Below are 23060 nucleotides of genomic sequence, written 5' to 3'. Positions count from 1 at the left end.
CTACTACTTGATGAAATACACCAATACAATTGAAAGTGTATTGACTTTCAGAGGCAAAATTCAATCGGTATAAAATAAATAATTACAAACAGTTATAATTGATATAACTGTTATGACAGTTATAAAGTTAGAAATCTAACTTTTGTCGATTAGATTCCAATCCTGTTCTTTAATCGTTTACATCTACACCTCCTCGGTATTCTAAAGTATCGACCCAGTGCACGTTACCAGAATACCGGTAGCGAAAATCGAACGTAACCGTAATTTTCATAATTTTCAATACTTCCTGTTCGTAGTACTGCGGTACCAAATTGCTGAAATATCATCGATACGTGATTGCACGAGTCCGATCGGCGCTCTATCACGCGGATAAATCGTTCCGTCCCCCGCGAGAGCGGAATACCGACGACAAGGATCGTTCGGCGTCCGATCGCGACTCCGCGGTGCAACACACCGCGCCGAGTCGAGTCGAGTCGAGTCGAGTCGGGTTGAGTCGAGTCGAGTGGAGTCGAGTCGAGTGGAGTCGAGTGGAGTCGAGTAGAGTCGAGTAGAGTCGAGTAGAGTCGAGTGGAGTCGAGTCGAGTCGAGTCGATTCAACGCGGTGCGTTGCGCGGTGCGTTGAAACCGTGGCCCCTCGGATAAACAATCGAACACGATGCAATAAGTAAAGAAAATCAGCCTGCGGGACGAGGCTAATATCCTCGACATTCCCGAGACGGGCGTGTTTTTTTTTTTTCCTCGGTTTTTGATGACGATCTCCCAACGTTGCCCCGAATTCCAAAGACAATGGGTCCCCTCCGGGGCAACCGAGGGAGGTCGAGCCGATCCTCGGCGTATCCTTGCACACTCTTGCCTCTCTGCATTACATAATATCGAAACGACCTTGCGTTCCATCGTACCACCTGCGGCAGGACTACACACGTACACTTCGTGTACAACTTCCGCTCGGAACCCTGTCCCCACTCCCGCGCCACCCACCCCCCACTCCGGCGGTACTCCCCCACCTCGCGGCCCGTTTCGCTCCCTTTTCACTCCCCCGCTCGTTCCTTTGCCCCTCCGTGTTCCGACCTTTCCCGTCTCCGTTCGGCGCTCGCGCACTCCCGGCATTCCCCCCGCTGTCTTTTTCTTCCCTTATCACTATTTTTGCTTTCGCCGAAAGAAAAGGGGACCGCCGGATGAATAGAAGGCGCGGCGAGGCCGAACGTGCAGAAGAGGAGGACGCCAGCAACAGGTTTTGGCGGACAAACAGGAGGCCGGGAGAGTCGCGAGTCAAGACCTACGATTCACTTTTATTCGACTCTCCTTTTTTCACCGGCTATTGGACGTGGCGCGAATTAAATCGCGGAGGGAAGATGTACCTTCTGGAATGGCTCGGAACTGTCGTCGATGCGTGTACGGGATGGCGTCGCCGTAACCCGTTGCGAGACGACGTCGAGAACCGAACAGATTTTATACGAATTGACGAACGAACGTAATCACCGTGGCAACGATTTTTACTCGAAATTGACCCAAGATTTCTTACCGCGAATTACTTGACCCTTTAACCGTGGAATTTGATCCGAAAAAGAACTCCAATGTGGCGCGTAATTAAAATCATGCAACGGCGAGTATGCACGTCAAACGCAGGGCAAATGCACCCATTATAAATTTTACGTGTTTTATTTATTTAATATATAATAAATATATATTAGGTTGTTCGGAAAGTCATTTCGTTTTTTTTTGGTGATTATGATACACGATTTTTTTAGAGTGTATAAACATTTTATTAAATTATATGTTCTCCATTTTGGAAAACGAAATGACTTTCCGAACTACCCAATATATATTTATACATGTATGTATTGTTAATTTTTTATGGGGGATGCACAATATACAGAGTACAATAACCATGAAAATAATCAAGTTTGTTAAATGGATTCTTCGGGGAAATAAGCGAAATACCAAAAAAAATAATCAAACTTTTTTAAACGGAGCAGTTTTAACGGTAATATAGTGGAAATATACCGGTAAAAATTAGATTTTCATTATTTTCTACTAAAATTTCGAAACTTTATTACAAATGGTATACTAATCAAATGCAATTATTTGATTAAAGCAACAAGGATAATCCTGGTTCTACAGAATGCGTTTTTATTCATCAACGATACGAATATTTATCGTGTAAACGTTTTCGACCTTGAACGGTCATCGCCGAATACGTTTTTGTTTAATTGTTGGTCTGAAACAAATACGTTCGAATATTGATTTATCGTTCACCGACTCGTGCACGGGTTATATCAGTGAACAGTTATATTTATTACACCATGCAGACTTCGTAATAAATATAAAAAGAAGAAAATGAGGTTATTGGTTAGATTGTAATCTTTGTTGAACGAATAACGGACGAAAGATTGTTTATCCTTTGCTCGTTGTTCGAAATTTTTACCTAGATAAAAATTTTAAAGTACCATAGTGACTAACAAGAAAAATCTGTGAATCTCAACCCCTTCCCATTTTGAAGGAATTTATATATATAATTTTTTTTTCATAACTATAACTCAAATTTATGAATTTAAACGTTCCAAATGTTTCAATTTTCCGATGCTTTCGAAACTACCGAATATACAAGGTGACCTGAAAATCTAAGAAATTATTGTGATGCACCAAACGATGCATCCTTTCATATCGTTAAACAACTATCGTGAATTTCAACAATATCTTCACCGATTACCGAGATATGCATACAGGGTGTTTCCAATTTTAACGAACCGATAGAAATGTACCCAAAAATAGGGAAAAATATTTACGTGACTTCGCGTACGACAGACGATTATGTTAAATTTTTTGCAATAAAAAGTCACTTATCGCTTTGACGATCGTGGAACGCAAAAGCAAGCGTTGGTAATTATTTGAAAAAAATACTGGACAATGATCAATTTCACTATGCGATGTTTAGTCAGCTTTTCCTAATTAAATTTAACACGGAGCAAGTAGAATTACAATGCGTAAAAGTTTACAGACCGCAAAGGGTTAAGGGACTCGAAACGAGACCATCAGCCAGCCATAACGCGTTACGATAAATATCTGAACGTAGCGCACCGTTAAGATTGCGAAATATTTAGATTGGACGTGCTCAGTTTGAGAGTCGGAATTCACTTAACTAATTTCGACCTGTGCGCTCCAGACAGGAAGTATAATTAATCAACGACAGAGTTACAGCCGGAACGCCGTTATGAGCGATCTAAATCTTTGATTCACGCTTAGAAAGTTGTTCATAACGGGTGTAGAAATCTGTTTCAATGGGGGTGATTTTCACGTGGCCCCCGTATCCCTGGATCGATTAATTTTATCAGATCTACAACAGTAGACTTACGGTGTACAAAGAAATTTTGCGAGGTAAATCAAAAAATGATCAAACGTAACGGTTACTACTGTTTCGAACAATACCGTTTTGTTTAGAAACATGTCTCTTTTAAACGTCAGCAATCGCAACTACCACACAACGCTTGGAAGATTTTTGTCCTTAGATTATTTAATTCGATTGCTTGAAACATCATTGTATCACTTACAAACTTTCGTACAAATGGAGTGATTCGTAGCTAGCAAAAATTGAAAAGAAATCGTAACGCGAAAACTGTGAAACATCGAGGAATAAATGTTTAGAAAGTATAAGATTTTTACCAGAACGGATTTCAAAACGTATCTATAATACATTGCGTTAATTGTAACGATCAGTGTCTTATCTCAGAAACCTTTATATTACAATTGTCCAATTTACGTTCAAATTATCCCGATTGATTCTTAGAAGACTCTAAAGACTCAACTCGTAACGTACACTCACTTGGCGTATTTGTACAATCGTGGAGAATGTTTGAGATATCGGGATTCGAAAATTGAAAACTTAAGATTCCGTACGATTCCTGTTCAAATTTTCATTTATCGAGTCGCAAGCTGTATCCCCTTTTCGAAGAGAAGTCGTAGAGAGTTTCTCTAACGAAACATTTTATGGATGCACCACGAATCCTCATTCCCTCAAGGGGCTGCGTTGGATTATTTATTACGTCATTAATCAGTCACGTTTTTCCACGGCGGACTGTAAAGGGCAAGCAGATTCAATATGGAAATGAATGTAAATCGTAAAAGGCGCTGCCGTAGATGTTCACGTTGTATCCGTGAAATGGCTCGCAACAGTCGGTGATAGACGAGAAAGTCCATAAAATGAAATTGTTGCAGTTTCCGGATGCAGTTTAAGTACGGCTTACAAGGAAGTGCACTGTAACCAATGCATCGGTTGCACTTCGACCACAATTGTTTAACGATCGCCGTTACGAGCCAAGGAAACTTTATAGTTCGAAATAAATTGTAACATTATTGCATTATTCAAAAATGATAATGTTACATAACCGATACGTGGAAGAAACTGAAATATTCAAAGTTACGATAGATTTACATAATGCAACGAAAATCGCGAATATTAAACATTCCTTGGATGCAAATGATCGTCGAACGTTTACAATTTTTTAATACCTTTCAACGTGTACAAATGAAATAATTATTTTATCGTTCAGGCCACGAAGTTGTCCCCTGTAAGTGTAATCAACTTTCGAAACAATTTAAAACAAGGGTAGTGTCGGAATGGATGAAAGGTTAAAAAGTTGCAAAATTGTAAAAAATAAGAGAACGAGAATTATTCTTTCATCGAGAAGGAGCTAAAATTTGCAATCGAAAGCTACTACGATTTTAATCGTTAATTGACACCTGTATCTAAATTTTTCTTACATTGTTTCAAAGTATACTGTCGAAACTTTTACAATTACAAGATGTTTTTTAATTTCCTCCAATACATGATTCTTATTTCGTTAACGATTCCTCTAATACTCGATACTTTTTAAATATTTTCAATTTCCACGATACAAAATACACGAGTACAATTCAAATTCCCAACGCATAAAAAAAGAGATCGATCTTCCGATAGAAATCGACGTTTACGTTTCACCCGTTTAACTTCGTCACTTGTCGTTCGTATGACATATAAAAATTACGATACGACGCGTATTTATCATCAGTCGGTGAATCTTTTTGTTTTTCTCCCCCCGCGAGCCGATAATAAAAAAAAAAGAGCGCCCAACTCGCGGCGAAGCACTCAAATAAATGAACCCGCCGAGATTTCATTCGGTCAGATAGGACACGCACCACCTACACCTGCTAACGGCACTTTCATACCACGCGCGACAATTTTATACTTTATCGTATCCTCGCGGTTTACTGGCAATCGTCATTCGAGAGCTTTACAATGTCTGGTTTACGGACTCTCGAACCGTACGCAAGCTCTCACACCCCCGTCGACGAGCAACCACCCCCTTTTCGTCTTCTTTCGTTCTGTATCCAGGTGTTCAACCCTCGCGCGATCGCAAACGCGTTTCCAGTTTACGATGTAGGCGATGCATCCGACAAAGAGCCGCATCCGCAACGCGTAAAAACAAAAGGTCGATGTAAAATTGCAATAGCCGCGATGTAAAGCGAACGAACGAACGAAACTCGTAGACGTACGTTCCACGGTGTGTATTTTCACGGGGAAATACACCATTCTCCGTTTCTGAGAAATCATTTATCCAACCCCCGAACAAATTTCATCCTTTAACGACCGATTGAAATTGTCACTGTTCGTCACTGTGCCTTTGCGTGAATTTTCTTTAAGCTTTACCAATGGAAATTTCGAAAACGCAACACTCACTGGTCACACGAAATCATTCTTTCCCCCCAACTGGATGAGATGAAATCATCGAGCGAAATTTCATCCATTGATGAAAATTGAAATTTTTATATTTGTCATTGTACCTTTATGAGAGTTTTGAATCGCGAGATCTTTCTAGGGGAAATAAGTTGAAAGAAGAATTTTTTTCGGACTAGTTTTAATTGTACGTATCATTGACGAAATTAACAATATTGATTCCCTGTATCATTTTATTTGATCTAAAAATAAGATACGAGTCGTCTCAATTGCGTGACGCGTAATACTATTTATGCAGATCAAATAAGCAGTAAAACGACAACAGCTGCTAATTATTTATGAAAAGTATTTAGAGGGAATACTGTAATTAGCTATATAGTAAAAGAGGTTTGCAAAATTTTTGTTCAATGAACTCGAATCTCGAAAATACACCGTATAATGATAATTTCCAAAAAATGCTCAAATTAAATTCGAGTTTGTCGTCTGAATTTTAATTGGTTAACATTTTATATCGTATTAAACGTCGCAGATTTGTTTTAAAGTGCGAAAAGAAGTTACAGATGAACGAACAGATTAATTTTTGAAAATGAAAAGTAGATATTATAAAATAATATTGTAAGAAAGGGAACGTATCGTAGAGTAAAAATATTAATACGAACTGCATCGAAAGGAAATCGTCGAAATGAAAGATCAAATTGAATAAATTAATTGGCTATAAAATGGCACGTGGTTCTCGAGAAAAATGAACTTATATTGTGTAGAAATTGATACAATGTCCCATTATGTTCGTGTTAAAGTACCGTAGGAAACGAACAAAAAGCACAACGGAATTTCCTTATAGTACTGGTAGATGAAAAGATTTCAGAAACATTGAACATTTAATCACGATTTTCTTGAAAACGAGACCTCGTATGAAAAAAATTTATTACACCTCTTACGCTTGTCTTTTCATAAAGAAACACTTCCCTTTCAATTACACAAAGAATTACGCTCCACCCCGGATACATTTATGATCCGTAAAATTGCTTCCACTGCATTTCAGCACACTTGCCAGCACCGAAGGCGGAAAACTCCGACCCATGAGAATACTAATTATTTCGCACACGTTCTAAAGCTTGATTTATACTATCCGTTCAGACACGAAGCAGTATCGAGAAGGTTCTGTACACGTAAAGACAGTTACCGTTTGTAACATTACTTTGCGTTTGACGTAAAAGACCAATACACCGATACGATTATAGTTCGATAATATTTTCTCATCTTTCCTTGAGAGAATCACTCCGTGTGAAATATCATTCTCCACGGAAAAAAACAAATATAAAATTCTATTGTAAAAAATAGAAGAAATAAATCCTAACAGAAAAAATAATACTTTACTAATAAAAATTGAACTACTATTGAATACTTTACTAGTAAAATTGAACTACTCGTTGCACAAAAATTCGAATTCTCATTCAAACGAAACGTTGCCTCTGGTGAGAATCTACTAAACGAAATTCCACGTATGTGAAACGAAATTAAAAGAAAAGATCCTTAAGCGTGCGCTCAATTATTCTACATCGATACGATCTGTTAAAATTTGCAAAGTGAACGGTAAAATAACTACTGCGCGATGATTCTCTTCGATTTACCACAGATTGGTAAGTCATCTTTTGCAAAAAAGAATCCTTATCCTGTAACCGTGCCAACGTTTCCTACAGCGTGCCCCGTGCCGTTCGAATCGCGAAATGCATTCGGTGCATTCAACGTGCATTCAAAAAGTTTAATAACGTGAACCGAACGAAAAAAAAGAAACGAGTAAAAAGACGCGAATTCCAATGCAGAGACGATCGCGGACAAATTCGATCGAAGAAGAACACATCCCAGCACACAGAGCGCGTACGCGAACAAAAAAAAAAAAAAAAAAAATTGAAGAGAAATCGTCGGACATCGCAAGGATAAAGGTACAAGCAAATTAGCAGCGGTGGCTTCAAGGTACACAGAGACGGGAAAAAACAACGGGTCCCCTTTCCCCAGTCCCTTAATCCACCCCCGCGACTTGTGTGCCCCCTCCTTGAGCTCGGAGCGTGCAATAGAGCATACGATGCGTCTAGACAAAATAATGATTTGGATTTCAATACATTTGCATTCATTACCCCGGGGCACCTCTCTCCCTGCCTCTCTCGCTCGCTCTCCGCTGCTCCCGTTTTCGTTTCTCCGCCCCCTACTACCCACCCGAAGCGGCCCACACCCCTCCCCCTTCCTACTATTCCGTTTCATGTCTCGCAGAGTTACGCTCGTTATCATACGAATGCTCTGCTCGTGCCGTCGGCGCTCGTTTCGTCGCCGTCGAAATGCGATGCGGCCGTACGAGTAAGCAGCCCAGGATCCGCACAGCAGCTTGCCCGTCTGGCTTTTCCGCGACGATCGTAGTGTGCGTGACGCGCGCGTGTGAATCCAACGGGTCAGTGAGGGAGTCCGGCCGGAGAGAGGAAGGAACGGGGAGAGCGGGTAGGGTAGCGGAGAAGAGAGGAGGGGAGAGCCACTGGGGCATGTAGGGCGAGAAGCGGAGAGAAAAGCCACGGGGGTGAGCAAAGCAGCGGGAGTTTTTAGCGCGGCGCGAAAAAGGCGAACCAGTCTGGATTGCGAATTGCAACCGGCGCGACCGTCCGGCTAATGAGTGGCCGAGCGCCGCCAACACAACCCACAGCCACAACCACAGTCGTGGCCCGTAGCCACGGTCACAGCTACTGTCACGTTTGTATGCACCTTTTGCATTGGACACACGTGCTGTCACCGAGCCCCGCGGAGAGACCCGGCAGAACGTGAAACGAGGAGCGTCCCGTGCACGCAATTGCCGTGTGACGTCACCCGTGATCTCTCGCGGCAACGCTGATACGCGCGCGGCTGCGAACGCCGGTGGAGGGGGGTAGAGGGACCTGGAAGAGGTGGGGGGAGACGCGTTCCGCGGACACCCGCGCTCGCAATACGACAAGTCCTCCCCAACCACCCCCCTCGTCTAATCTACCGTCTGCCCCGGCGCGTCGTCGCGCAAGGACGACGATTGCCAATTGGGTCAGCACTTTTATGCAAGGAAGACGTACACCGGAAGTCCTGAATCGTTGTACCGGTGGTGGGGCCGTCGCTGGGCCCACGAGACCGGCGAAACACCGTCCCCCACTTTCGAAGGAGATTTTAAATAATCCACTTTCGAGGTAGATCGCAAATCTCCGTTTACCGTTTGTGAAATATCGAGTCGTAACTCGGGAGCAATTAGAGACTGGTAGCTCGTGGAACGCGTAGGGTGCTCGCGCTATCAGTTCCCAGAGTTTTTCTCGCGAAATGGTAGTATTTTAGAGGGAAATAGAAGAGGAAGGAATTTTGACGTTTTTTACACGCGATGTTTTATTGGTGGAAATTTTAAAAATTTGCAGACGATGACCGTGAGACGACCATGTCCACGGCTTCTTTTTGATCGATGCTTGTCATTCCTTTTGGACTTTATAATACGATAAGGTTTAATATACGAAGGAGGCGGAAATTAAGGGAATATTATTTGAGGAATTCGTGACTAATAATATTTCTGACAAAATCGGGAATTTATGTAGTAAATATTGCGGTATGTAATTCGTTATAGTAATTTCGGGAATAATTGAATAGGAACAAACAGGTCTTGTGAATTTCACAAAATTAAAAAAAAAACTGAGCCTATTCTTTAAGCTCCACCCAATCTGACAGATTGACAAGATATTAAATAAACGCGAACTCCCAACAATCGGAGTTGTATTGTTGAATGTTCAACAACTCGAACAATTTTCTCTTAATTTTTGTCTCTTTTGTTTATTAAAATTGTCGTCTAGTAAATCGTCGAATTCGTCTTACCATCAGCTGTCATAAAATGTGAAAAAAAATTATAGGTATCAATTTGAAAGAAAGTCATAAGATTATCGTTTCGCGGCCATCATTACAAACTTTTTAAATTTGTCCCTATCGTTGCATTACGTATAAAAAAAAAACAGTAAAACTTATTGCTCTTTCATTTTTTTTTCGAAAATTCACCATTTACGATCAAACTAATAACGCGAACACTCTGGTATACCACGCATATCGAATCTCTGTTGTCAAAGTGGCTCTGACGCATATGCAAAAAACATTTGTTTTTTTTTTTTTTTTTTTTATTACTTTCATTTAAAATTGCGTTAGCAATACGTATTGTAATCTCCGACTAATTGAAATTTACGCATACAAAACTATGCTCGATAGTCTTTTAGTACGTAATTAGTATAATATTTAAAACGATACACTTAATTCAAATCGATAGAAACGTTCAACTATCGAAAACAAATATAAATACTTTTTCATCTAATTCTTCGGTTGGTCATTTAAACAAGAGAGAACGGGTAATAAGATAAATAGAATTGGATATTTCTAACGCGATCGTGAAGTAATTATATATATACATATATATTTTTTACATTTTGAACAAAATATGACATAATTGATTCTCGAACTCAAATTATATCACGTAGTTATATATTGTTTTAATGTAATAAACAAAAATTTTATTATCTCTGACAGACACACGGTAAGGAGTATTTTATCGAAAATGCGTAATTTACATTACTTGTACTTATCAAGAATGATCAAATATCTAGAGCAGAAGAAAAGAACACTTTGATTTAAAAACATTAATGTAGGTATCCATGAAATCCGTCAAATAAAATTGAAAAACTTATCGTGTCGAAAAAACAGTTCCTTTGTCAATACAGAGCGTATTTTACAATGAATCAAATAAATACAGAATCAGAAATACTAATAACGAAGCATAATTTAAATAAACCAAACTTTTTCTCATCATATAATAAAATGATGTAATTGATTATCAAATTTTAAGTAATACTTCTGATAAAAATGTGAATAATTCAAATGTAATCTATTCGGTATAATATAATTCATTTTCATTGTATAACTTCAGCACTTTTGCTACTAAAATAATTATTGCTACTCAATGTAAAGTAAACCTTGAAAGTACTTATAATTGTTCATTTTGTTATTATAAAATTACTGTTAGAAATAACTAGAATTGTCCTACAAAATTATTTTACTATCTACCATACTATTATTTCTATCACGTAAAATTTTAATAATACTATAATTTCATAGTAAAATGTTAGATATTTATATAGTGAAGTCAAAAATTATATTCGTATAGACGCGGAAATATTATCTAATAGTATAATATACATTAGTGCAATAAAGGTATTATTTAGTAAAATTGATCATAGCAAAAATGATCATTGTGAAATACGCTAGAAATAAGTAGAGAATCAAAAACTTACCGGTTCAGTGCGGCCATCTCCTTCTTTTCCTAATGACTGACCCTCGGTCCAACCCATCTTCGATAAGAGCTTGAATCCTCTGTTATCCTTTGCAATAGATCTACAAATAGTGATGAAGAATTGTAAATCATTATAGAGTAGAACTTTGTAAATACAAAAGTAAAAAATTTCTTGTTTCCCAGTAGACAAATTCTAACAAGCAAATTAAAATTAAAGCTAACTAAAAAGAAAAATGATAGAACTATTTCTAAAATTTCTTGGATCTAACACATTCGTTATTTTAAAAAAACTGTATATGCTTCTAGACGATACAACGTATATTAATAAATTACTATTATGCTTAATTTATTAATACTTATTATTTTCATATAAACAAAACACCCTTTAAAATATTCAAGAAATAATGTTCAAATAGTGCAATATAAAATGTAACATACTTCGTACAATGAAAATTTTTAAAAGTTTAAAATCTCTTACATGCAGTAAATTCTGCATAACAATTAAGTCACTTACATATCCATTGAACTTTGTTGCGTTTTAGCATGATGATTAGAAGAACCAATGCACTGTCTTCTATTTTGGGCTCGGTCTTGATATCCTGAAGCTAATTGACTTGCAGTTGCAACATTGTCCTTTTCCACGCCAAATTTATGTTTCAGTCGCCTTAATTCTTGTTTATGAAGCTCTTTCTTAGAAGTTTTGTTTTCTTCTATAATATTGTTATGTTGGAGAAGCCCAGGCTCGCAATGACCACAAGTTTCATTCCCAACATGAATATGGCATAATAATTTCGTGCTTCCAACTTGTATAATTGAGCCGTGTGAAACTTCGTAAAGAACGGATTCCTGTTTTGCTACAGACAGTCTTTTACCATTCAAAAACGTACCATTTCTCGATCCCGAATCTATGATTTGATAAACTTTTTTATCTTCATCGTATAAAAATCGAGCATGATGCTAAAACATACAAAGTTTGTATACATATTACTTTATACAAAATTCTTCCTAACAATTATCTGCGTTTATGATTACTTACTTTACTAACGTTTATATCTGGTATAACTACCGAATGGTCACCTTCTCGACCGATGGAACCGCCTGTATACGCAACGAGGAAAAGACTTCCAACTTTTAATTTCGGCAGATTAGTTTCTTTAACAATGATTCTCATACATGGCGGATATACTTTTGCCAAATCTGAAATCAAAAATGTTATTCGTATAATTATCAATTAACTAGTATGTTCAAAATTCATAGCATGTATTAAATATTATTTGCAAACGCACACTTGTATTATGTATAGTATATTCAATGTGCGTGTAATTTTTATCCGATTATGATTAAAAGCAATACTATTTATAAAATATTAAAAGAAAATATTTTAAACAGCTGTTTCCACACTTTTTTTGTCTAATGTTAATTGTAAATCAACAAACTAAAGCTTCCACTTTTATAACAAGTGACGTTTTAAAAAACAAATTAAAAATAAACCTTGATCTTCTTCGTGGTCACTGTCACTACTAGTACACAATTCTGGAGTAATGTCATTAGAATTGCTGTTGTTATCATTGCTTGAACATTCACCCTCTTCAAGTTCATTATCTTCCAACAGTTCTTCTCTTTTTGCAAGTTTGCGTTTTTTCCCCTCATCCTACAAGAGAGACATGTGTGCATATTAAAAGCATAGGATAATTACCTAGAGCTTGACGCCTGCATTTTTCAATTGATATATTTGAAAGGCCATTTATTAACTCATGTATGTCATCCAAAACCTGGAAGCAAAAATTTTCATCTGTGATCGACTTTCTGTAGAAAAATTTTAGATATGAATGAATCTCAACCTTATTTGCCTTTCTAGTTTTCTGCTCCTTCTTGCCTTGACAATCCGTGGATGCTTCATTAACAGCTACTTGAGCTTGACTATGGAATTGATAAGTCCTACTAGTTTCGTCATAATAATAATACGTTCCTGAATTGCCGTCATAATATAAACCTTGTTTCTGAAACACATTTTTTGTACAATATCTAAATATTAACCATTTAATAATATTATTATAAAAATATGTGTTACATTGTAATACTATAATAAATACTTACTGCATCATAATAATATCCACTGTTATAATCATAATAAAGCCCTGAAGTTTCCTCGTAAACAAAACCAGTTTGCAATAAAGCAGTTTCGGCTGCCTCTTTCACTTGATCTACAATACTGGTTGAAGTTTTATCATTATTAGTGTTCCAATTTTGTAAAAAATGTGAATCCTTCTCGTATTCCAAAGGATTTGTTTGGGTTCCATAATCAATTAATGTTTTATTTTTTAATAATTTTTGATTTCTCTGTAATATATGTATATATAAAGCAATGTCTATAAATTAAATACGCAAGATGTAATGAAAGAAGTAATGCTTACTTGTTCGTTAAGTTTACTTCGTAACTTAGTAATTTTTTTGTTTTGCTTTTTGATATGTTCACGCATTCTTTGAATAAATTTTAGAACATGAGGAACATCACATAGTTCTTCTTGAAAATCTTCTTCAAAATCTGACTTTATTTCTCCTTCGTCACTTTCACTAGGTTCATTATTGTCTATCATTTTTCACGTTATATACTAAAAATAAGATAATACGATTTTAACATATCATATTTCATATATACTTTGTATTATTTACATTATAAAGTTTCTTTTAAGTTCAGGATTTCTAATGATTAATTTTGTTGAAAAGTCAATTGTGATTTGTCTCGCACGACAAAAACATATGACGTAATAAAATGTGCAAATTTTTACATTTTTTCGTCGATTCGTAAACAAAATTATCGAACTTCTCTTATATAACCTATACTTAAGATAATACGACAACTTTAAATTTTACGATTTAAATTAAAAAGACGAACATTATACTTGTGTTTTATAAAATAAAAGTAAATGTAGTACAAATTAAATAAATGAAATTAATGCTTTATATGATACAGAACATAATTTTACATTTCACGTTTAGTTACTAAGCAAGCTAAAATTTGTTGAACTTGCGCTTAAATTACAGTATCTCATACGTATACTTTCATTCATAGCATGACACATAAGATGAATGATTTTATTAGATGAATAAATGTCACGACAAAGCCTACGATTCATAGCAGTAGTGTAATCATATTAATAAGAATTAACCAGACATTCTATTTATACATGTTTTTACACTATGATTTTGTACCTTCGGTGTTATGCCACAAAATTCGTATCTCCTTCTTCACAAATGATTAATATAGAAAACTGCTGCATAGAAAGTACATTAACATGAGCGGGAAAAACAGAAGCGTGGATTTCGTATGTACGTAAATATGTGAAGTTTCCTACTCTGACTGCTCTGCCATCTAGAAACAGCTGTTCGTTAACACCCCCCGAGCATCATGGCCGCTTCCAGTTTGATGGAGCCGTTGAAAATGACATTTGTTGGGTGAAATGCGATCAAACAGTGCCTAAATACTATTCATTTGTAAGATAAAAGTAAACATCGTGCACGTGGTTTAGGCGTATGTGATATTTCTCATATTGACGGTTTTAGAAATGATTTTCGTGTGATTCTTTTTCAATTCGTATGCGAATGTCCTTCCTACGCTACTTGTCTTTTACGGACAGTAATCAGTGTTTTGTTAAGGCATTATTCAAGATAATACGCGCATTGCATTGTCAGGACATGTTACAATGATGCCGATAAAGGATAACCAGGATGTGGCGTGCTTTCTGGTCACGAAACACTCATGGAAAGGGAAGTAAGTGTTTCGTTTCTTTAATCTTTGCGCCTCGTTGAAAGTTTCGAACGATTTTGTATGATTCGATATAACAACTTGTAATTAATTTTATGACACGCAATAGAATTATATAGTTATATATGATTTTGAATATTTGTCAAATTACTTGTAAAATAAAACAAATCGTTGTTATAAAATGTGTACATACATACTTGCATACATGTTGCATACATTTGTACTTGTACAATGATCAAGTAGGCCGATAAAAGTAATTAACACTTTGTACTACAACAATGTAATGAAAAACAGTTAATCAACTTACTTAAATGCATATATATTATAGTGAAAAGATCCTAATATCGATATGATAAACATGTGTCAATCTTATGGATAGTGTTACTAATCTATTTATAATGTACTTTAATATTAAATATTAAATAAATTATAATAAATTATAATGTAATTTAATATATTGCAAACAATTTTTGTGATTTCTTATTACTTCAAATATAGTTACATCTTTTATTTGATAGAAATCCTTATTACATATAAAAATATATGTCTTAGATATTTTACAGAATATTAATCTTATTAAATGATATTAATATCAGAGAAAAGTAACACTTACTTTTTCTGATATAGGTATAAACGTATTTTTTCAATTGGATCCATGGGTATAACAACATATAATCCTACCACATTAGAAGTTACAAACAAATGGGAATATTCTGATTTTATAAGTGTGCAGCCAACAAATAGAAATCAGTTGGGTTCACATGAATTCAGTATAACAATGCGTAAAGAACGTAAAGTTGACAATATGAAGTTTAGTTCAGAATATAGAGCTCATTTATTAACTGAGTCTCTTAAATATAGGAATCAATTTGCTGAGAAACCTAAAGAAATGTTGGTGAGTTACATATTCTTCATGTAATATTTATAGTGAAAAGTTTAAAATCAAAATTTATTCAAACTTGTTATCAGCATAGCCATATGGTCAGTAGTATCTTGATTAAAATGTTCTGTATTGCATTGCAACTGAATAAAGCTCAAATAGTTTCTTCAAACCATATTAATGAATATAAATTATAATACTTTTTTTTTTTTTGATAGAGGTACCAAGCTTATAAGCATCATTGGTCAGATACAAGACTACCTGTTGTATTAGAAGTGACACCATATAGTCTTGACCAATTAGATCCAGCAACTAACCTGGTATTAGCCAGTTATTGTTATAAAGATTTTGAAGGGATTGCTACAATGAAAGATTATCCTAATGGATTTGTAATTGTATGTGGCGGATTTGGACGTTTACATCTCTTTGCTTCTCAGTATATGGATGAAATTAAAAAAAAGCTTCTGGAATCAGCTTTGAACAATTTGGGTATCAACATAAAAGTTTTGAAAGAACCAATCAAACTAGATGATTTTGTTGCTCAGAGATTGGGCAAGTTTAGTGGAGATGAACATATAACAAGCGTATCAGAATTCACTGTTCACAAATATTCATCTAGACACATAGAGTCTCAGAGAAGAACTCTTTGTCTTTCAGATACTTGTTTGTTGGAGAGAGATCCTCAGACATATAATGTTTGTACTCTTAGACCTTTATCGGATATTTTTTCTCTGATCCGTGATAATGAAAACCCACAATTATTTACTATACATTATCTTAATGGTCAAACACGCAGTTATACTGCAACAGATAGGGACTCCCTGTTAGCATCCTTATTGGATGGTGTTAGAGCATCTGGTAACAGGGACGTTCATGTCAGAATGTATCCAGTAGATAGAGGAAAGAGACTTGGACCTCTTAATTTACCTGTTGATGAAGAAGTTGAAATATCTCACGTTAAGTTTCTTCAACAGCCACCCAGTGGACGTACTTTTACTGAGATTCTGGAAAGATTCAACACAAATATTCCCTACAGTGGTCTTAATTACTCTGTAACCCAAGATGTGAGACTAATTAAATGTTATATGTATATATGTTTTACATGTAGTGTTGTATTTACTCTTATATGAATGTATACATTGGTACAGTACATTGAAGCGGTGATGTTTTTTAAAAACATACTTATGAGATCAAATTGAAAATTTCAATTATAAATGAATTAAACTTGAATCTATACTACATGTACAAAACGATTTGTAATAATACATGTTTTATTTTTGAATGTTATTGTTTAATTTCAATATCAGTCTTTTCATCTAGTATTCTCAAGAATTATTAAATTTAAAATCAAGTTACGTCTACTTGTATTAATAGATTTTACAATAAACTACAAGTATATTTTCTTTTTTTGTCCAGGATGTTATACCGCTTGAATGGACTGTAACTACGTTGCAACTTCAAATAATTCATTCGGTGAATAACTACTTGCAGGGCCTTTTTACTGAAAATAAAGATAAAATTATTCTTGGAGCTTTATATATGTTGGTCAATAAAGATTTGGAAAAAAATAATGAAATAGAAGCCCAATTCCATGCTATAAGAAGATTGGTTGCTAGTAAAATTGGTTTTGCTTCATTTACAACTCTTCCTGGGTTTAGAGAAGCTATTGGACACAAAGTTGTAAAAGCTTTAAACAAACAAAACTATGGTATAACACAAGCTGCTATAGATTGTATTTGTGCTCTTATGCAACCAATGCATGATGATTGTGATTTAAAACAAGAACAGTTAAATAAAAGTAGTCTTCTCAGCAGTAATAAATTCTTGGAAAGCTTACTTGATATGTGGGTTAACCATATTGTAAGTGTTAAAATTCAATGTTCTTTATCTTTCTTTTTAAAAGTAATTCTTGTCATACAGATTAATGTTGTATATATATAGTATTTTTCAATAACTCTTCTTGTATACATGATGATATCATTATTTTATTAAATATTTCAGAATCATGGTACAAGTGCTCTAGTAGTTTCTGCCATGCTTGATCTCTTAACTTTTGCTCTATGTGTGCCATATAGTGAAACAACTGATGGTAAACATTTTGACAACCTTCTAGAAATGGTTGCTGCAAGAGGCAGGTCACTTTTTAAATTGTTCCAACATCCATCATTAGCTATTGTCAAAGGTGCTGGATTAATAATGAGAGCAATTATTGAAGAGGGTGCACCAGAGATTGCAGCAAAAATGCAAAAACTTGCACTTGCTGAGGGAGCTTTACCAAGACATCTTTTGAGTAGTCTTTTTACTCTTGGTACTGATGGTAGACTGTTAACACATAGACAGTTGTGTAGGCATCTCGTAGGACTTTGGATTACAGGACATCCTACAGCTATGGGTCTATTGAAAAGGATCATGGTAAATTAATATTATTGACTGAAGTTATAATCTTATTTTCATTTAATTACAAAAATGAAAATATCTAAGTTTGTGTTCATTGTGCATTTGTACAGCCTGTTGGTTTATTAAATTACTTAGACTCTGACGAAAAAGTCCCCGATTCATTTCTTGAGAAAGAAAGATTAAATAATCGCGACAACTTGAAGATAGCAATAGATCATGCATCGAAAAATAAGAAAAGTCCGCAGTGGATTGCTATCGAACGTCAAATGCGTGTGGTTGAAAAACATGTTGAGCATGCTCTTCAACACTGGGGAGCCAGAATTGGTATTGAACGTAAAGAGAAAATTAAGGAACGTCCAATAGTATTAAGAAAACGCAGAGAGAGAATCAAATCGGAAGCAAATTGGAATTTGTTTTACTATAAATTTAATCAGGATCATTCACTGCCGAATTTAATTTGGAACCATAAAACACGGGAGGAATTGAGAACAGCGCTTGAAAACGAAATTCGTGCATTCAGTTCTGATAAAGATTTAGCAGGTGGAACTCTAATCGCCTGGAATCATAGGGAATTTGAAGTACAGTACCAGTGCCTGTCGGATGAAGTGAAGATTGGTGATTATTACTTGAGGCTTTTGTTGGAAAAAGATAGTCCAGACAGTCCAATAAGAAAATCGTATGTTATAATTTTAATTTCTTTTTATAGTACAATAAAACATTCGGTAGATGGCTATAGTGCTACTTTTATTTGTTGAATTCATTTTCAATACATGTTAAATAAAAAATTATTACTTTTACCATAGGTATGAATTTTTTAACGACTTGTACCATAGATTCATATTAACAACAAAAGTTGAAATGAAGTGCCTTTGCTTACAAGCAATGACTATAGTATATGAGCGATATTACGAAGATATAGGTCCATTTTCGGATACAAAGTATATTGTAGGAATGCTGGAACGCTGTTCGGACAGAATGGAACGTGATAGGCTAGTCATGTTCATAAATAAACTTATATTACACAGAAGAAATGTGAAAGATATAATGGATCAAAACGGCGTGCGCATATTAGTGGATCTCTTGACATTAGCTCATTTACATACAGCTCGGGCAGTTGTACCTGCACAAACTAATGTGATAGAAGCAGGATCACAGCAGCAACCAATTATGGAGAAAGAATGGTACTATAATGATGGAGATCAACGGAAAGGACCTATAAGCTTAAAAGATTTAAAAGAATTGTATCTAACAAATCAAATTACACACAAAACAAAAGTTTGGGCACAAGGATTAGATGGTTGGAGAATGGTTTCGCAAGTTCCGCAATTAAAATGGACGTTAGTTGCGAAAGGAGTATCAGTAATAAATGAAAGTGAATTGGCAACTTTAATTCTAAATATTTTAATCACAATGTGCGAATATTTTCCAAGTAGGGATGTTGATGACGCGGTAATCAGACCCCTACCGCGTATGAAGCGGTTGTTATCTGATCTTCAGTGTCTACCTCATATTGTTCAACTTTTATTAACTTTTGATCCGGTTTTAGTTGAGAAAGTAGCTACTTTGTTATGTGAAATAATGTGGGATAATGCAGATGTTTCAAAAATTTATCTTACTGGTGTTTTCTACTTCATATTAATGTATACTGGTTCTAATGTTTTACCAGTAGCAAGATTTTTACAAACAACACACACAAAACAAGCTTTTAGAAGCGATGATGTAAGTGTATAAGAAAACTCGCATTTTTAGTAAAAGTAAGACAGTCATTGTGTAACCTGTTTTGATATTTTTATAGAACGTATCACCTGATATTATGCAGCGAAGTATTCTTGGGCAACTTTTACCCGATGCAATGGTTAGTTACTTAGAAAATCATGGCGCGGAGAAATTTGCACAAATATTCCTCGGTGATTTCGATACACCGGAAGCTATTTGGAATGCTGAAATGAGAAGAATGCTTATTGAAAAAATAGCAACACATATCGCAGATTTCTCTCCAAAATTAAGAAGTCATACTATGGCTAGGTATCAGTATATTGCTATACCTGCTATAAGGTACCCACAATTAGAAAAGGAATTGTTCTGTCAAATATTTTATCTGCGCCATCTTTGTGATACTGTAAGATTTCCACAATGGCCTATTCCTGAACCAGTAAGTTAATGCGAAACAAGTCATTTCAAAATATTCATATCTAAAACTCTAGAATACATTTGATGTAGTAATATTTAATACTTAGGTGCGACTGTTTAAAGATGTATTAGATACATGGAAAAAAGAAGTAGAGAAAAAACCACCACTAATGACAGTGGATGAAGCCTATAAAGCTCTTCAATTGACTAGTGGAAAACAACATAATGAGGCTGAAGTTAGAAAGTCATATTATAAACTTGCGCAAATGTATCATCCCGATAAGAATCCGCAAGGCCGAGTAAGTTGATATATAATTATTATTAATATCAAAATATTAAAATCTATCTTACGGAAATATACTTTTGTTTGTAGGATAAATTTGAGGCTGTCAATCAAGCATACGAATTTTTATGTAGTCGAAGTTGCTGGTCCACTGATGGTCCAAATCCTGACAACATAGTGCTAATCTTAAAAACACAGAGCATTCTTTTCCATAGATATTCAGATGAACTTAGACCTTATAAGTATGCTGGATATCCTCAATTAATCAAAACAATCAAATTAGAAACAGATGATGAACAATTATTCTCAAAATCCGCGCCACTACTAGCTGCTGCTAGCGAACTTGCATATCATACAGTACAGTGCTCTGCTTTGAATGCAGAGGAACTTCGCAGAGAAGGAGGATTAGATATTTTGTTAGAAGCTTACACGCGATGTGTTTCTGTTTTAAATAAATCTAGTAAACACACTGATGTAGCAGTGCAAGTTTGCATGCATATCACTAGATGTTTTTCGGTTGCTGGATCATTTAGAGGCTGCAAAGACAGAATTATTGAATTACCACAACTAGTTAAAGATCTCTGTAGAATACTACATTTCAAGGTTAGTAATTTAATTTTAATTTAATAGTTAAAATGAACTCCACTTATACTACTTCTATCATTATTGAAATTATATAAATCTTAAAGTTATTTAGAAACTTTGAATGAATTAAATTATAGTAATTTATACACTCCCCTGTTTACAGCATTTAACAAAATTATGTTCAGTGGCCACAGAATGTATTTCTTCTCTTGCTACTGATAGTGTGTTGCAAATGCAATTGTTACAATCTGGTGCTTTGTGGCATTTATTGCTATTTATGTTTAATTATGATTATACATTAGAAGAAGGTGGTGTTGAAAGAAACCAAGATGAAAATCGTCAAGAAGTGGCAAATAATTTAGCTAAATTAGCCGTTCGAGCTTGTGTTAGATTAGGTGGTTACACGTCGGAAGAAAACGAAACGCCCATCAATCCTGTCACAGTTGCAGCTTTAGAAAGTTTGTTAACGCCTTATCTTGCGCGTCAACTTGCAAAGAATAAACCAGAGGAAATATTAAAAATTCTAAACTCGAATTGCTCAAATCCATATTTAATTTGGGATAATGGAACAAGAGTAGAATTAAATGAATATTTGGAGGCTAAACGACAAGAAAGATTAAATGGCAGTGACAGTTTCGAGCACGATTTTAGCGATTTTAAATATAGCGTTCATGCTAATGAACTTATTATTGGAGAGATATTTGTAAAAGTATATAACGAACAACCGGGATTTCCGATAGAGGTAATGTATTTGCGTTATCGCGAGAAACCATTATATTAAAATGCATATCTTATTAAAAAAAAAAAAAACGATATTTATGCATAAAAAATTAACATTTTACAGAATCCTAAAAGTTTTACAATCAACTTACTCGACTATTTATCTGGATCATGGGAATACCTGACATCAGTGAGAAATGTAGCATTAGTTAAGAAAGATCAAGAAAAACTAGAACATATTGCTATGTGTCTAGAAGCTTTAAGAAATGTGATTAAAAATAATCCAGGAATAGAATTACAGTGTATAGGACATTTCAGATTATTATTTGGACTTTTAAGTTGCAATAATTTCAAATTGATTCAAAAAAACGCACTTGAAGTAATTAACAATGTTACAAAGAATCAAGAATGTGTGGATGATATTGCAGCAAATGAAGTTATAGTGCATTTGTTATTAGCTTTAAATACATTAAAGGAATGTCAGCTTCTTATACTGGAAACCTTATATGCTCTAATGAGCTCTACAAAAATCGTAAAAGATGCACTGGCTAAAGGTAAATGAATATAAGTTTTGCATCACATACTTACTCTATATTATCTTCTAAAAATAAAATTGATATAAATTTTTAGGAGCTGTTGTGTATGTCCTTGATCTATTCTGCAATTCAAGTAATACTCAAATACGCGAAACAGCCGCAGAAATGCTTGGCAAAATGTCATCTGACAAGTTGGCTGGACCGAAAGTAAAACTTGACTTATCTAAATTTTTACCTAAATTATTTAGTGAAGCGATTAGAGATGCTCCTAAACAATGCGTGCATATGTTTGAAACAAAACATGAAAATCCTGAGTTGATTTGGGATGACAATGCCAAAATCAAAGCTTCTAGAATTGTGGCTGAATTAAAAGAAGAGTACGTGAACGTTGTTTTAAAGTACCAATAATTTTCTAAACATTTAATTGCGTTATAACAATACACAATTTCTTCTAGATATTATGCATTGCAAAGGAGAAATCCTAATGCAATATTAAAACTACCTGATACACAAAATAATATTGATATTGCAACAAATGAGCCTGTAGTGGGAGGTGTATATTTGAGATTGTTTATAGCCAGCCCTGCATGGGGTCTTAGAAAACCTAAAGAATTTTTAAGCGAACTTATGGATACAACGTTAACACTTATGTCCAAAGAAAAAACTGATGTAAGTGTAAAATCGATCTTTAATCTGCCATAAATAGAAAATCTGTCCATTTCTTGGTAATATTTAA

General features: G+C 35.1%; 2 protein-coding genes across 11 annotated transcripts in view; one reads left to right on the top strand and one right to left on the bottom strand.

Annotated features, from left to right (window-relative positions):
- LOC143145153 (angiogenic factor with G patch and FHA domains 1) overlaps window positions 1–14355 on the bottom strand; it is a 51771-nt gene extending 37416 nt beyond the window's left edge. For 3 of the 9 annotated variants that reach the window (XR_012991621.1, XR_012991620.1, XM_076308227.1), the window contains exons 1-8: window positions 14241–14355; window positions 13442–13639; window positions 13125–13367; window positions 12869–13027; window positions 12519–12678; window positions 12064–12224; window positions 11542–11984; window positions 11029–11128 (exon numbers count right to left, since the gene is read on the bottom strand). Coding sequence is in view for 7 of the 9 variants with exons in the window: in XM_076308227.1 (XP_076164342.1) it covers window positions 11029–11128; window positions 11542–11984; window positions 12064–12224; window positions 12519–12678; window positions 12869–13027; window positions 13125–13367; window positions 13442–13624 (1449 nt within the window). In the remaining 2 variants the exon portion in view is untranslated. Of the gene's footprint in view, window positions 1–11028; window positions 11129–11541; window positions 11985–12063; window positions 12225–12518; window positions 12679–12723; window positions 12800–12868; window positions 13028–13124; window positions 13368–13441; window positions 13640–13700; window positions 13823–13923; window positions 13990–14014; window positions 14112–14240 lie in introns of those variants that run through there. The other 6 variants (XM_076308233.1, XM_076308234.1, XM_076308232.1 and 3 more) reach the window with 6 other exon arrangements.
- A 13-nt stretch (window positions 14356–14368) lies between these two features.
- Rme-8 (receptor mediated endocytosis 8) overlaps window positions 14369–23060 on the top strand; it is a 12500-nt gene continuing 3808 nt past the window's right edge. Inside the window, exons 1-14 of one of the 2 annotated variants that reach the window (XM_076308225.1) lie at window positions 14369–14799; window positions 15421–15688; window positions 15892–16737; window positions 17165–17533; window positions 17675–18085; window positions 18181–18746; window positions 18874–19789; window positions 19866–20222; window positions 20308–20499; window positions 20574–21086; window positions 21232–21810; window positions 21913–22342; window positions 22419–22701; window positions 22780–22993. In XM_076308225.1, the coding sequence (XP_076164340.1) occupies window positions 14732–14799; window positions 15421–15688; window positions 15892–16737; window positions 17165–17533; window positions 17675–18085; window positions 18181–18746; window positions 18874–19789; window positions 19866–20222; window positions 20308–20499; window positions 20574–21086; window positions 21232–21810; window positions 21913–22342; window positions 22419–22701; window positions 22780–22993 (6012 nt within the window). In that variant the 5' untranslated portion in view covers window positions 14369–14731. Of the gene's footprint in view, window positions 14800–15420; window positions 15689–15891; window positions 16738–17089; window positions 17534–17674; window positions 18086–18180; window positions 18747–18873; window positions 19790–19865; window positions 20223–20307; window positions 20500–20573; window positions 21087–21231; window positions 21811–21912; window positions 22343–22418; window positions 22702–22779; window positions 22994–23060 lie in introns of both variants that reach the window. The other variant, XM_076308224.1, reaches the window with a different exon arrangement.

This window comes from Ptiloglossa arizonensis, chromosome 4 (genome assembly GCF_051014685.1).
Source record: "Ptiloglossa arizonensis isolate GNS036 chromosome 4, iyPtiAriz1_principal, whole genome shotgun sequence".
Lineage (NCBI taxonomy): Eukaryota > Metazoa > Arthropoda > Insecta > Hymenoptera > Colletidae > Ptiloglossa > Ptiloglossa arizonensis.
This window is presented reverse-complemented; position numbering and strand designations above follow the sequence as displayed.